The sequence below is a fragment of the Apus apus genome, chromosome 9 (genome assembly GCF_020740795.1).
Source record: "Apus apus isolate bApuApu2 chromosome 9, bApuApu2.pri.cur, whole genome shotgun sequence".
NCBI lineage: Eukaryota > Metazoa > Chordata > Aves > Apodiformes > Apodidae > Apus > Apus apus.
The window spans coordinates 16,739,029-16,752,405 of NC_067290.1; the positions used below are offsets into that span (position 1 = coordinate 16,739,029).

At 46.1% G+C, this 13,377-nt stretch overlaps 1 protein-coding gene across 3 annotated transcripts in view; it reads right to left on the reverse strand.

Annotated features, from left to right (window-relative positions):
- Positions 1–13,377, reverse strand: part of FRMD4B (FERM domain containing 4B) — a 94,900-nt gene that overhangs the window by 12,942 nt on the left and 68,581 nt on the right. For all 3 annotated transcript variants that reach the window (XM_051627633.1, XM_051627632.1, XM_051627634.1), the window contains 6 exons: positions 12,556–12,642; positions 3,035–3,111; positions 1,842–1,980; positions 1,189–1,330; positions 292–425; positions 92–211 (listed from right to left, as the gene is read on the reverse strand). In XM_051627633.1, coding sequence (XP_051483593.1) covers positions 92–211; positions 292–425; positions 1,189–1,330; positions 1,842–1,980; positions 3,035–3,111; positions 12,556–12,642 — 699 coding nt within the window. The remainder of the gene's footprint in view (positions 1–91; positions 212–291; positions 426–1,188; positions 1,331–1,841; positions 1,981–3,034; positions 3,112–12,555; positions 12,643–13,377) is intronic.

Genomic DNA, 13,377 nt, shown 5'->3' on the forward strand with positions numbered 1-13,377 from the left:
TAATCAGGAAAGAGTTGGATTATTTACAAGTGGCTTTGGCCACCAGTCTGGCCACCCCACCTCTGCTGTGAAAACAATCTGCAGTGCTCACCTCTTCACTGGGGAGCAGGTTGTCATCCAGCTTGAAGGCTGTGCCAACACGTCTCCTAACCTGGGGAGGTTCCTCTCCAGTGCTTAGAGGATACTCCTTGGGCATCTTGCCTGTCAGCTCCTGGGAACAGAGAGGGCTCCACATGAAGGTCTAGAAGGGCTTTCACCTGCCCCAACCCTACCAAAAGGTGCTGTTCTCACCGCCTCTCGCAGGCAGATTTTCTTCAGCTCCTCAACCTTCTGAAGCAGTTTTTCCTGAAGGAGTTTCTCTTTTTTCTTTAGTTCCATAATTTTCTCCTTCTTTTGTTCTTCACTGACCTCTGAATCCTGAGAGCCTGAAAAAATACATTCTCTGTATCAGAAGATTTGCAGGTAAAAGCCAGTTTTTTCTGATCAGGTAAGTGGAGATGTCCCCAAAGCAGTCCAGCCCAGCTAAGCAACACGTGTAACATTCAGCTCTTGTGTCATTAAGCAAACAGCTTTTTAAGAAATCTGCACTTTTTCAGTGTATATAGTTGCATGATAAGCTCCAAGTACACACCCCAAAAACCCCACCACCCAGAATATAAATCAATGCACTAGAGATGTCTGTGATACACTTGATATTTCAGGTTTGACTTTGCACTCCAGACAGGCTTCACCTCGAGGCACTTAAGTGTGGCAGCCAGGCTTTTACCCCTCTGCTTCTCCCCCTCCTCCGTAGTTCAAGGAAAGATCTAAAGTCCACTCCAGAGCTGAGCTTTATTTGGAAGCATTTAACTTCTCTGTTCAGTTTTCAGGAAGCTCAAGGCAATTCAAATCCCAGTACAGGTGCTTAAAGTTACCCTGGGTCAAATTTCCCTCAGACTTTAATGAGGCTGATATAAAATTATTCATGGACCAACAGTATATGGGTGCTTATCTACCTAGCCTATTTATTTCCTTATTTTGTTATGAGGGGGAACAGCAGATCATACATTTGATGTTACTGTTTCAGATACCTATTTAAATGTGTACATTCACATGTCACAGAATTTATGGTCAGCTAGCCTCACCTTCACTTTTAACATACCCAAGTCCCACTGTACTTCACTACCAGGCATTTACACAAAGTATTACCTGATGAGATCAAACTGCCATTGCTGGCCATAATAAGTTGGTTCTTTGCCTCCAAAGTCACTAGCTTTGAAATTTTCGGTGTTCCCATCTCTGTCAGATCCATGGCAATATCATCCAAACTTCTTGCTGAAGGAATTTTTGCCTGAAGGAGTTTAAAAATCAAAAATCAATAATCCAGCCTCACTGAGTTACCTCTAGTAAACTTCAGAGCACAGGGTCACAGAAGATGACATTTCACACTTCATCTCCCACAAAACTAAGAGCTAAAGCAACAGCATCATGCAGGAGCTCATGGTGCACAGGGCTAGCCTGGCATTCCTCTACCCCCAAAGCCTAAACCACCTCCCAACTCAAAATCTCTACTGTTTGCACAGTGTTAAACGTGAACATGAGGAGACAAAAGAAAAAGCAGATTAAACTGCCAGATGTGGGAATTCCCTCATCTGTGATTATATGTCCATAGCCCTTAATTGCAAGCAGGCTAAAACAGATCAAATAACAATGCTGTCACTAATAGCCTGCTCAAAAAGCTGAGGAAAACAATTTGTATTTCTTCTCTGGAGACTAGTTTGTATGTGGGGCAACAATACACTGAGGGACATACAGGAAAGGTGTTGAAGCTTATGCCTACAGTAAAATGTCTTACAACTTACTTTGCTCTGCTTTCTGTCCAAGTAAAACTGGTGTTGACTGATGGCCATCACCCAGATGGATTTGATCAGGGAAGTGTTTGCATACCAGGTTTGCACTACCAGTCCACTCTGACCAAAGGTCCTTCTCGACACTGAAATTCTGAGGAGGTGAAAAGAAATGCAATTTCAAGAGAGGTCTTTGAAGTTTAAAGTCCAACATGCCTCTCTCTCAACCAGACAAGGCTCAGCCTTTATTTGAGAGACGTGAATACTCTGATTTCCTTCTTCCCACCACCTGGTGCTGCTGCCTTTCCTCCTTCCTAACTTTCCCTTTGTTTTATAAAGTTAAAATTAAAGCCCCTCCTGGTTGAGCTTTGCAACACAGAGCAGCAGCAACTTCTGTGCCTTTAGTTCAGCAGCGCAAGTGTGTTGCTGAGCCACATGGTTGGGTATGCTGTAAACCTAGAAAGGGTGAGCAGACGGCCATGGGACACTGAAAGGAGCAATCAGGCAGGATGGGGGACCTGGGGGGATCAGCAGGGCAACTTTCAGCTCCTCCTGGCCCAGCTGAGAGGCACAGCAGTCCTGTGCCAGAGATAGAAAGGTTGGCAACAGAATGGAAGGCAGAGTCACAAATTCAGCCCGGGCAAAAGCTCTTTCTTCTTGGGAGGGATCTTGAGGGGAAGGCACAGGGAGCAGCCTGGGGGTGAGCTGCCATTCTAACTGGCAGTGCTTCTTCAGACCCCTGGAGGCTCAAGCTCAGAGCAGGGAGCATTGCTGCCAAGGCAAGGGAGGGCAGAAGGTGAGCAAGAAAGTAATTTCTGAGTTCTGCAGGCTGTGCTCCCAGGTCTCCTGCTGAACTGGCACATTACAGCAGCCTCTCGGGGAAGGGTTTTGTAAAGTGAGCAAACATGGCCATGGCAAATAATCTTCTCTCTGCTCCAAGACCTTTCTCAGTGGACATCACAGGCAACTTGAGAGAAGGACAGCCAGAGCTGTAACACATCAGCAGCTGCTCCAGGTTGCTTCACTACAATTGTGACCTTCCCTCCATAACACCACACCACAGGCTCAGTACTGCCAAGCCCAGAGTCAGTTCAGGTCTGTGTTGGACTCGGAGGCACCTCCCATTCCCATCTGTTAACAAGAGATGACAAATCCCCACTCTGGGTACAGATTCATCCCACTGCTACAGCTGCCTCTCCCAGCCTTACCTGCGGGGATCATGAACTTCCACAGCAAATTTCTTTTCACGGAAATAGAGATTTTCCAGCTGCTTCCATTGAAATAGCTAGGAGAATTGGGAGAGAGAAGCAAAACATTGTCACTCCAGGAACCACCAGTCTTCTCCCCCCAAGGTCATATAATTCCAGCAAATTACAGTTCCTGTGTATCTTCAGCTACGGCATGGACTCAGCAGTAAGAATATTAACATCAATTACAATAAGCACCTAAATAGAAATATACAAGATGCCCCTCAAGTAATTTCACACTCTACAGACGATGCATTTCAGATTAAGGATTTTGCCTGTGATGACATCTGTTTCCATCAATGGCACATTTCATTTCACTGCTAGACGCTCACAAAGATCTTGGGAGGGCAGCTAAAGTTCTTTTTCCTCTGATTAAATGCAAAATTCTCTGTACAAAGTAACTGCATAAACAATAGTCCCTTTGCTCAGTCATAAAATCCCTGAAGAACAGCAGCAGCTTGGGGAAAACCAAGGTCCTTCTCTTCTGAAGACACTGGGTGAGAGACTCAGCATGACACTCTGGATCAGGGGTGCAAGATGTACTGAGAAGGAGCAGCTACAGGAGGAAGCTATCCCACAGAGCACACTTCTGTGAGGAAACCACAGATTTCCTGCCAAGTGCCAGCTGGGAGAAGAGATCAAAGTCACCCAGAGCTTGGCAGCTGCACCCATGGGATCAGTATTTCAGATTAATCTGCTCTCCCTTTGCACCAGCATTAGCCACCCTCTGGGGGTGACCCATCAGGGGCTGCATCTTCTCAGCCCAGCTCTGGCTGAGCTGTTCCCCAGCTCCTTGGTGTGGGTTCCTGCAGCAGAACTTCCTGCCTCCTCAGCAGCAGTGCCAGGTGTGCGGGTGCACAGAGACCCGTACGGGTGTCCCCAAGGACGTCACCTGAGGATGATGGGCTGCAGAGGTGCAGCAGCACATGCTGTACTTTACAGCCAGCTCCTTCCTGGAGCTAGAGTCCATGCGGAGGTACCTGAGGTACTTCCATCCAGGATGGGCAGGCAGGACCAGCATTAACGGGGAGAAATCCGCCTGCAACACCTCACCGAGACACCTCGGCCATTCCATTGACCCTCTCCCTCCCCACAGGAGCTTTTCAAAAGCAACCAAGGCTGCAGCCACCACACCAGAAGTCCCCAGCACAAATGACATTCCTGCTGACCTCTGCCAGAACCCAACATGCTGTGCTCTGACTATGGAAGAACTTAAAATTTTGTAAAAAAAAAAAAGAAAAAAAGAAAAAGAGTACCTGTTCAGGTGTGCTTCACTTGAAACATTCTTAACATGGATCGTAAATGAAGCATAACCCAGAGCACGTGTTTGTGGAGAAAATTCTGGCTCTCTCAGTGACCTTTTCCTCTGTTTAGTTAAAGCTTTCCTTTCTAGTACTACCATTTATTATTAGATCCTGCTGTATAAAAACTGCAGCAAGGGGAAATGTCACTTACTTGAACTAATAAGTCACTCTCGAAAAGCCTGCGGAAGTTTGACTCCGCTGCTTCAGTAAGTTTATCTTTCTGTTAAAGGCGCCCTGTCCAGTCACGCTACTTTCAGAAGTGCCCTCTTTGTAACTCGGCGTTGAACTTTTAAATATATTTAAAAAAAAATAATTAAAGAACTGAAAAGCAAGCAGCTCAAGGCAGCATGTCAGGACGTAGAGCAACAGCACCCGCGGGGGCTCCACCACACCGGGCCCCCCGGCACGGCCCCGGCAGCCCCCAGATCCCGCACTCACCTCCCGGCAACACCGGCCCCTTCCCTCCGGCCCCTCGGGAAGGCGTCAGGGGCGACATGAGCGGAGCAGAGCAAGAGGAGGCGGCCGCCTTCCCATCCCTCCCATCCCTGCCCGCCGCCCGCAGCTTGTGCCGGCTTCGCCTCCCGCCGCTGACACACGCCGAGCTCACCCCGCCCCGGCCCGCCCTTCCCCTCCGATAAAGGCAGCAGCGACCCGAGGAGAGCGCCAAGGAGGGTTCCCAGCGCGGGGCTGCAGCCCTTGGAGCCCCCCGAGGGCTGAGGCTGGAGCCAGTGCGGCCGGGGGGCTGCGGCAGCGGCCGGACCCCCAGCCCAGCCCAGTCCAGCCCAGTCCCGGCCCCTCGGACTGAGTCACACCCGAGAGGCAACAGGTTCGACCAGAAGCATCGCGCCGCGTTCCCGGCTCCCACGCTCGTAAAAAAGCGATGGGCGTGCTTCAGACGTGACCTCTGGAGGGGAAAAGAAAACACACCAAAACCTCACAGCAAAACAAAAACAAAAAACCAAGCCGCCTCGCTGCCTCTTATCGCCTGCGAGGGATGAGTCCCCGTCCCCTTCATCACTTCCTCTGGGGTTTTCCCCACCGGACGCGCTGGGCATTCCCGAGGGCTGCGGGAGAAAGGGGCACCCCGCGAGGGGTCAGGAGGGGCACATCTGGCAGGGGGACAACAGGCAGCTGCCCAGGAAAAGGGACCCACCAGCATCCCGAAGGTCCACCCGGACCTTCCATGAGGAAGATTTCCCTGTGCAAATCCAGCCCCCAGGTGAGATGCATGCCTGACCATCTGTGTGAAGGAAAAAAAAAAACCAAACAAAAAAGCAGCAACCAGCCTTTGCAGTTGCAAGGAAACCGACGCGGAATTGCCTCAGGATGTGGGTAGAGCTTTGCCCCATTTCCTCCCCACCCTGTGAGGTCTATCCCAGCCCAAAATGGAGCTGACGGGCGCCCGAAGCATTTGCAGCCCGGTAGCTCAGCACAGTAATTTTCCTCCTTCCCCAAACTCCAGCCCCCTCCTCCGCTGCAGGAGACATTTGGAATTCTATACACAGGACACGTATGGACTGAAAAGTGCCCTGTCCTTAATCTATTTCACTTTAGAACAATATAAGCTCTTAGCAGTCAGCTCCTCTGACAAACTTCTACAGTCTGGCCCCTAAAAAAAAAAAAACAAAAACACCACTGATGATATGAGTAGCTTCAGAGTAAGTTTGGGACTACAAATATTTATATAGGTGCACTTAAAATAATCATGAATGAATGTGTTAATGAGTTTCTGCCTAACATGTCTGGATTCTCAAAGACAAGAGGAAAGAAAAACTCTCAAAACAAGCAAGGACAAAAAAGTAATAAAGAATACACCCAAGTAAACCAAATGAAATTCTATAAGCACTCCTTCCAAATGAAATTCTATAAGCACTCCTTCAAATAAAATTTGCCTAAATTGTGGTCAAAAGGCAATACTCAGGAAATTGCCACTGTACTAGTTTTCCTGCTCCCTTCAAATACACCCTAACTCTGCACAGACATGTTTCTACATCGTTCCTAATTTCAATCTTACCTAAACTACATGCATATTAAAAGACAAAAGAGTTGTAAAAAAAGATCTGGAAATCTGAAACTGGTTTTTGAGGGCTGGAAGAACAATTAGGAATAATTAAAATGTTTTTTGTGGAAGTTTTGCAATGTATGTTCCCTTTAACCAGATGATTAGGTCCACCTGAGCTAATGAATGTTTTCTTAATAGCCTTCCCACCATTTAGGTTGCCAGATCCTTAAGCTCCTGAAAACTCCTCCCATTGAGCATATCAGGTGCTGCTTGTCCCACCCTACAGGCAGAATTTCACCTGGTCAAAGTTTTCTGGGTCTTTTTGGAGAAGGCAGAAGTGCAAAGCTGCCTGATCACACCTCCTTTCCCAGGCACCTCTGTGCACCAACCTGACTCCTACCACCAGCTGTTGCTTTTGCCAGCCCAGGAGTTCAAGCTTTCTGCAATTCTACAGTGATTCCCATTGAGATACTAAAGAACACTGAACAAAGATATCACCATCCTAACCCTCTTTCCCATACAAAAAGAGCTGTAATTGTAGTCTAATAAGACACAAAGCAGACACAGACTGTTTAAGCAGTGAGACACCTTAATAAAAGAAGCAGCTGGTTTTTTACCTGGCTGATCTTGCATCCAGTTTTGAATAAAATGCAAGTTTGTCTGGGCCTGACAGCAGGAGCTCACTGGCATGGAAAAACGGCCCCATCAGGATCACAGGCAGGAGCTGGCAGATCCTTTGCCCTGAGAGATGTGCAAGAGGGCTGCTCAGGGGCCCTTAGCTTAGCATTCCTATCAACCTGATGCATTTTGTTTTAAAAACAATTGCAATGGGGTGAAAAAATCTAGAGAAGAGCTGGTTGGAGGGGTTGTGTGACCAAGCACCAGCTCTGGGCACAACACGTGCCAGGGCTGCACCCAGGATAGTTCAAAGATTGATGGCAAATTCTGACCAAGAGCTAAATTATTCAGATCTCTGAATTGCCAACCGAGGGATCATTGGTTAAGGTCAGCAGGGAAGTGCAAAACCATGTGTTTGCAGCAGCCTTTCCCTCGGGAAGTAATTTCAAAGCACCTCGTGCCTGCAAGGAGGTTAAGCAACCAGCATCCCAGGAGCTGGCTGGGAACAGCAATCTCCAGACAAATCTGGCAATTCAAACCAAGGAAACATAAAAGATTTCTGCCCACAGGAATGCACCCCTCCCTGATGAAGGAAATTACCACCCTGCTGGCAATGCTGGAAGAAGGGCTGCATTTCAGCCCCTCTGCAGCAGTTTGCTGTCTGGCACGCTACCTTCTACTGAAATATTTTTGTTTTAAATTGCTGTACCTGGCCGAGGAGGGAGCCATTTGAGGAGACGGCAGGAGGGCCAAACTGCCCACCTGCAGCAACTTCTGAGAGAAGGAAGCAGACAGCTCCCACCTGTTTCAGCATCAATTGTCAGAGTTCACCTGGAGGCATCCTTCATCTCTTGCATATTAAGCTGTTCCTCTAAAAACCTCTTCAACCTCTTTTTTCTAATGCATTATAATCCATCCTTGCTTGATTCTCACTAGCATTGGCATGAACAAGGATCAAATATATTGTGGCACTAAACTGTCCCAAAACGCCCATGTTTGGAGCAAGTGACGTCGAAACAAGTTTCAGCACATCTGGAAGGAACAATTTCAGGGCAGTCTCATAACAGCTCTATGTTTATTTTAAATAATTATGCAAGCTTAGTATCTACTGTCTAAAACAATGCCTTCTACTTGGTGAGAAGTAAACACCATAGAAGAAATCTCTGCCTAATTAGATCTGCCTGCTGAGAAGCCTGAACAAATGCCCTTGTGTTCTGAACCATTCAGCAAAGCAGGACAGCAAATTTACATTAAGTGAATGCTCTGCAAGGGAAAACTTTCAGCATCAGCTCTTAGTATATGTTGAATTAGAAGAAAAATATAATAAATATTACCCATTTCAAAACTAGTCTGCTCTAAGAAAAGCACTTCTGAGAACATAATGTATTCAAGACAACTAGCATTAGAATCTAAATTCCTGTAGATTTGAAACAATACCACAGCAAGATTAGTTCTTTTCTTCAGACATTATAGTTCATTTATCACCAGGGAGTCGCCCACAGAAACACAATGAAGTGGGAGAGCAAGTCAAAAAGCCAGCGAGCTGCCTTCTCAAATTCCCATCCCTCAGAGGATCACCACGTATTGGCTGAACGCAGAATAAACTCAACTCATACCCTAAAACACGCTCCATAAACAAGGCGAGGCATTGTTTATCTCACCACTGAGAAGAGATAAAAGGGAGATATATTCTGACTTGAAATGGCATATGAAGTCCTGGGACCTGCTTTATGCCTTTCCTAAGTGATTTAGAGGAGACCAGGGACAGGATCTTGGCATGCCACCCCACAGCAAGCAGGAGGCATCTCTCTCAGCATTCAGTGCAGCAGAAAGGGGAATACGTTTGCAAAGCAGCAGGACTGCAGAGTTAATCCCAGGTCTGAGCTGAACTCTGAACAAGAGTTGCCAAACCCAGTCTTTTTATGCCCTGTGAAACTTCAGGATTATCATCAACCGAGCTCAGTGTAACCTCCAGCCAGCGTGGAGCCACTGCTTTTATCTACAATTTTCCTAAGTGACACAGAAAATCCTTCTCCATGTTCAGCCTATCACAGCACTGAAGCACAGTGCTCTTCCCTCGGTGCCCATCAGCTCGCAGTCCTGGGTGAGGGGTAGGACACAGGCTCACTTCACTGGAACCCATTTCTAGAGCAATACCAGCTTTCAGGAGTGACTTACAGCAACACAACTCCCTTTTCCAAACCACCCTGGCTCAACCAGCAAAATAGTAATAGGCAGCCTCAAACCTCCCCAGCTAGCTTTACACAGTCGGACAGCCACAGCAGGTTCTCCTGGTCCAGCCTTGAATTACACACTGTCCTCTCCAGCACCACATGACCCCCTCATAGATGACTGATGGCACATGTGCATGCCCTGTCAAGGCTGGGTGATACAGATCTGGAGGTTGCTTCACTCAGGTCTGTCATGCAAGTTGTTTCCTGTGATGAGTTCTCAGCCTTGGACTTCATGCAACAGTGTTGATCCAACAACAAAATCTTGGCAAACCCACTGTGCTCCAAGGCTCATATTTAGGTCTCTTTGCCTAAAGACCTACTTCAATAAAAGCAAAAGATTTCACTTGTTGAGGAGGGAGGTTATATTTGTTGGGATTTAATTGACACTGCATTAATGGGTGCAATTAATTTGATATATATTCTATTTTTATTATTATTTTTAAAAATATTCTAAATATGGAATTGGCTCTTACTATCTTACCAGATGCCTATGATGAACACATTACAGAAATGCAGCTACATCTGACAGCCATTAGCATTGCAGAAAAGACACAGGGAGCAGAATAAAACCCACTGGTGGGAACTCAACTGAAGCACAGGTACCAGTTCCTGCTCAAAACCTCCCACCAGAAACTCAGCAGCTTCCCCACTGCAGCCAGTATCACAGAGGTTTGCACATCCAGAGATCATCTGGATCTTTAAAATCAGGGAAGGTCAGCTTGGTCTTCATTAGACTTAGACTCACCCTTTCCCTTGTACTGAGTTAATCAGCTGCACGTATATTTAAACATCACTAACTGGAGCACAATAAGGATGCTCTTTCCCAGATGGTTAGGGATAAACACAAAAGCACTTTTGATCCACAGTATAAACAGCAGGATAACACCAGCATATGGCAGTTTTAAGTTTGGCTCCATTCTGGAAAGCAAAGCAAGAAAATTCTGCTAAATCCAACAAAACCAGGACCTCTGCTCCAAAGGACAGGCATAGTTTCCATGCCTGCTCTCCTCTTGCCTGCTGCTTCAGAATGGACTGTGCTTGCTGACTAGGAGATTCAGGCAAACTATGCAGACTCTCCTCTCTCTGAAATTTATTCTGATACATTCATAAATATGAACAACCAACAATACTGGTTAAAGGGAAACTTCTTCCTGCCACTTCATGGGCAGCAAGGCTATAGCTACACTGAAATGAACTGCAGTAGCTCAACATTTCAACTTCAAAACCAAGTCTGAAAGTGGCTGCTTCTTTACACCCAGCATCTGCTTTCCCCCTCCAGAGCAATCTGATTCCAATAACTTCCATAGACCACATCACATGTGCATTTTGTATTTCAAACCCAGAAACACTTTTTATATGAAGAAATTGTTTGCATATTTAGCCACATGTTAAAAGTAGTCATGACTCAGTACAAGCTGTGGCTTAAGTAATTTTTGTCCCCTCCTCTTAACACCAGACAAATCCATAAGGATACTACAGCCACATCCCTCCACATGTTTTCCATCAGCTTACTGGCACTAAGCCTTCCCTCTGCATTTAGACTCCTCTCTCCCACCTTCCCTTTTAATCCTCTATTGGTTAATTATAATTACAGTAAAGCAGACTACTATTATAATTTTGACTGTAACGTTTCTACTGCAGAAGTGACCTTTGTTGTTTTATTTTTATTTTTCTTAAACACAACTCCTGCTGTGTTCAAAGCCAACTGTAACTAACTGTAGTAGGCTGTGACTTGGTATCTGGGCCCTGCTGACCTTAAAAATGTTTCTTAATCTGCCTGATTGATGTTGCAAACTGAAATCCCACAAGCATAAAAACTGCTTGGCGAAGCAATGCTCCTACCCAGGCAGGCTGCATTTTCTTGGACAGCCTTGCTGGTCACAGCTGGACATCTGGGATAGAGAATGATCCATGTTTGACCTGACCAGAAAATCTTGTAGATATTGCCTAAAAACTCAGAACTGCTCAAGAGCAAGAAGAGCTCTTTGGTGTTCTCTTCTGATGACCAATTGCTGCATCAACGTTGACTTTATTTTCTAGACAACTTCTTATGTCACTGTCATTTTAGAACAGGCACCATGAAAGAGACCTGGGGCTAAACCAAGTGCTCTACTTAATACAGCAAAGGACATGTGAATTCAACCTTGGACACACAGGTACATAAATATACCAAAAGAAACCAAGTCGTAGCCTGCTCTGGAAAAAGAGAAGATCAAGTTGAGAGCTTGCAGGGGAATTACTCTCAACAAGGAAGTTTTGTTGAGATGTGTTTTTTGGCACAAATACACTAAACAATATCAGTTTGCAAATGTAAAATTCCCTGGCAAGAAGCACACATGCTTCATGTGAACTTCTGCCCAGATCATTCCCGGGAAAGGAGAACAGCAAAACTCCAGGTCTCCATCTCCTCTCAGCTTAGATGTTCCAACAAAGGCATGACCAGAAAGAAACCATACAGACACCCAACTCAACTTCATGGCCCCTGCAGATGCAATCCTGGTTCTTCCCCCCAGCCAAGGGGGTTTTCAAAGACCATCAGTCCTGTTGCAGGGAGATGTGTGTGGCTACAAGACTGGGTGAGCTCCCAACACATCGTGTGCTTGGGCTGCATGATGGGTTTCCAGGGCTGCATGATGGGTTTCCAAGGCAGCTGGCAGAAGAGCCTGCTAGGACTGGCTGAGGGGGGCTGTGAGGGAGCCAGCAGTGCAATACAGGACCCTCTGCCCTGTTTAAACAACAAGGGAGGTTGTTGGCAGAGTTCACTCTGCAGGAGACGGGTGGGGAGTAGGGGGGTGGAAAAAGAGAACGACCGCCAGTATTTGGCATCTACTCTCAACCCCTCCTGACAATCCACTGCATCATGGAAACACACAGTTGCCTCAACAGGCCTGCAATTTCACACAGTTCCCCTCATATTTCATAGATATCAGTGGATCTCTTTATCACTTCATGCAAAAAAAAAACAACCTATGAACGCCAAGTGAAAACACTGCTTGAGTACAAGGCCTGTAGTTTGAGACTTGCAGAAACCAAAGTGCTTCATACTTCTGTAGTTATCTCCCTGGAGCCTGCCAGAATTTCTGTCCAAACTGTCCTGAGACCACCAAGATCAAGAAGAGACACAAGCCAAAGCTCCCAAAGGGAGTTTCCACTATCTATGAGAGAAGAACTTTACTTCCTCGGTGCCAGCAGATTTCTCCTTCTGCCTCCAACACCTGGTCTTTTGCTGACGAGTCTAATAAGCAACAGCTTAAAAAAAGTCTAATCTGACATGCAACAGCATCCACGTCACCCCAAGAAAAGAATTAGATGCAAAAAACTTACTTTTCTGGGCTTAACTTTGTCTTGCAAGTCGTACTGGCCTATTCCTTTGTAACTTATTCCAAGCCACCACGGGATCCCTTGTTTATCCTGAAAAATAGATGTCTACATAACCAAGAGCTACTTAAGAATTAAGCAATTCCAAGATTACAGCCCAATTAATTCTGTGACAAGTATGAGTAGGTACAGAACAAGGACATTTTTTGCAAACAAACTGATGTGAAGTGGATTGCTGGAGTGAACACTGAAGCTTTCTTCCCATTTTTTCAGGCAGAGGCAAGAAACTGTGGTGGTGCTGGTACCAAGTGGACACAAAAGCAACAGTGCTGCTGAAACAAAGGGGTGTCACTTGTTGCAGGAATGGCTGTGAGGGGGGAAGGATATGGGACAGAAAGAAACAAACTGTGGCCAGTAACTACATCCATTAGAATCAGGCATGGACAGCCACAGGAGGAGAGAACAGCACGAAACATCAGCTTCTCAGGTACCACAGTCATGGCCATGACCCAAGGTAAGGAGACATCATCTCTGCTGAGCTCTTCTGCACAAAACTCTTTGGCTCAGGGTCTGCTCTACAAACAAGAATAAGTGATGTATTTCCATCACTCACCAAAAATACTTCCTAGCATTTCTGCACTCCCAAGTACACACCCACTAATCACTTGCCACTTGGAAGGAGTCTTTTCTATGTTGTTGGGTTTTTTTTGTAATTTTGATTAGAAATGTCTCTGGGGAAACCATTAACAGCTTTGGATGTAAAAGTGAGATCCAGTTTAATTAAGCTGATATGAATTTAGCTCCAGGTAGGATTACAGAAGGTTTTAC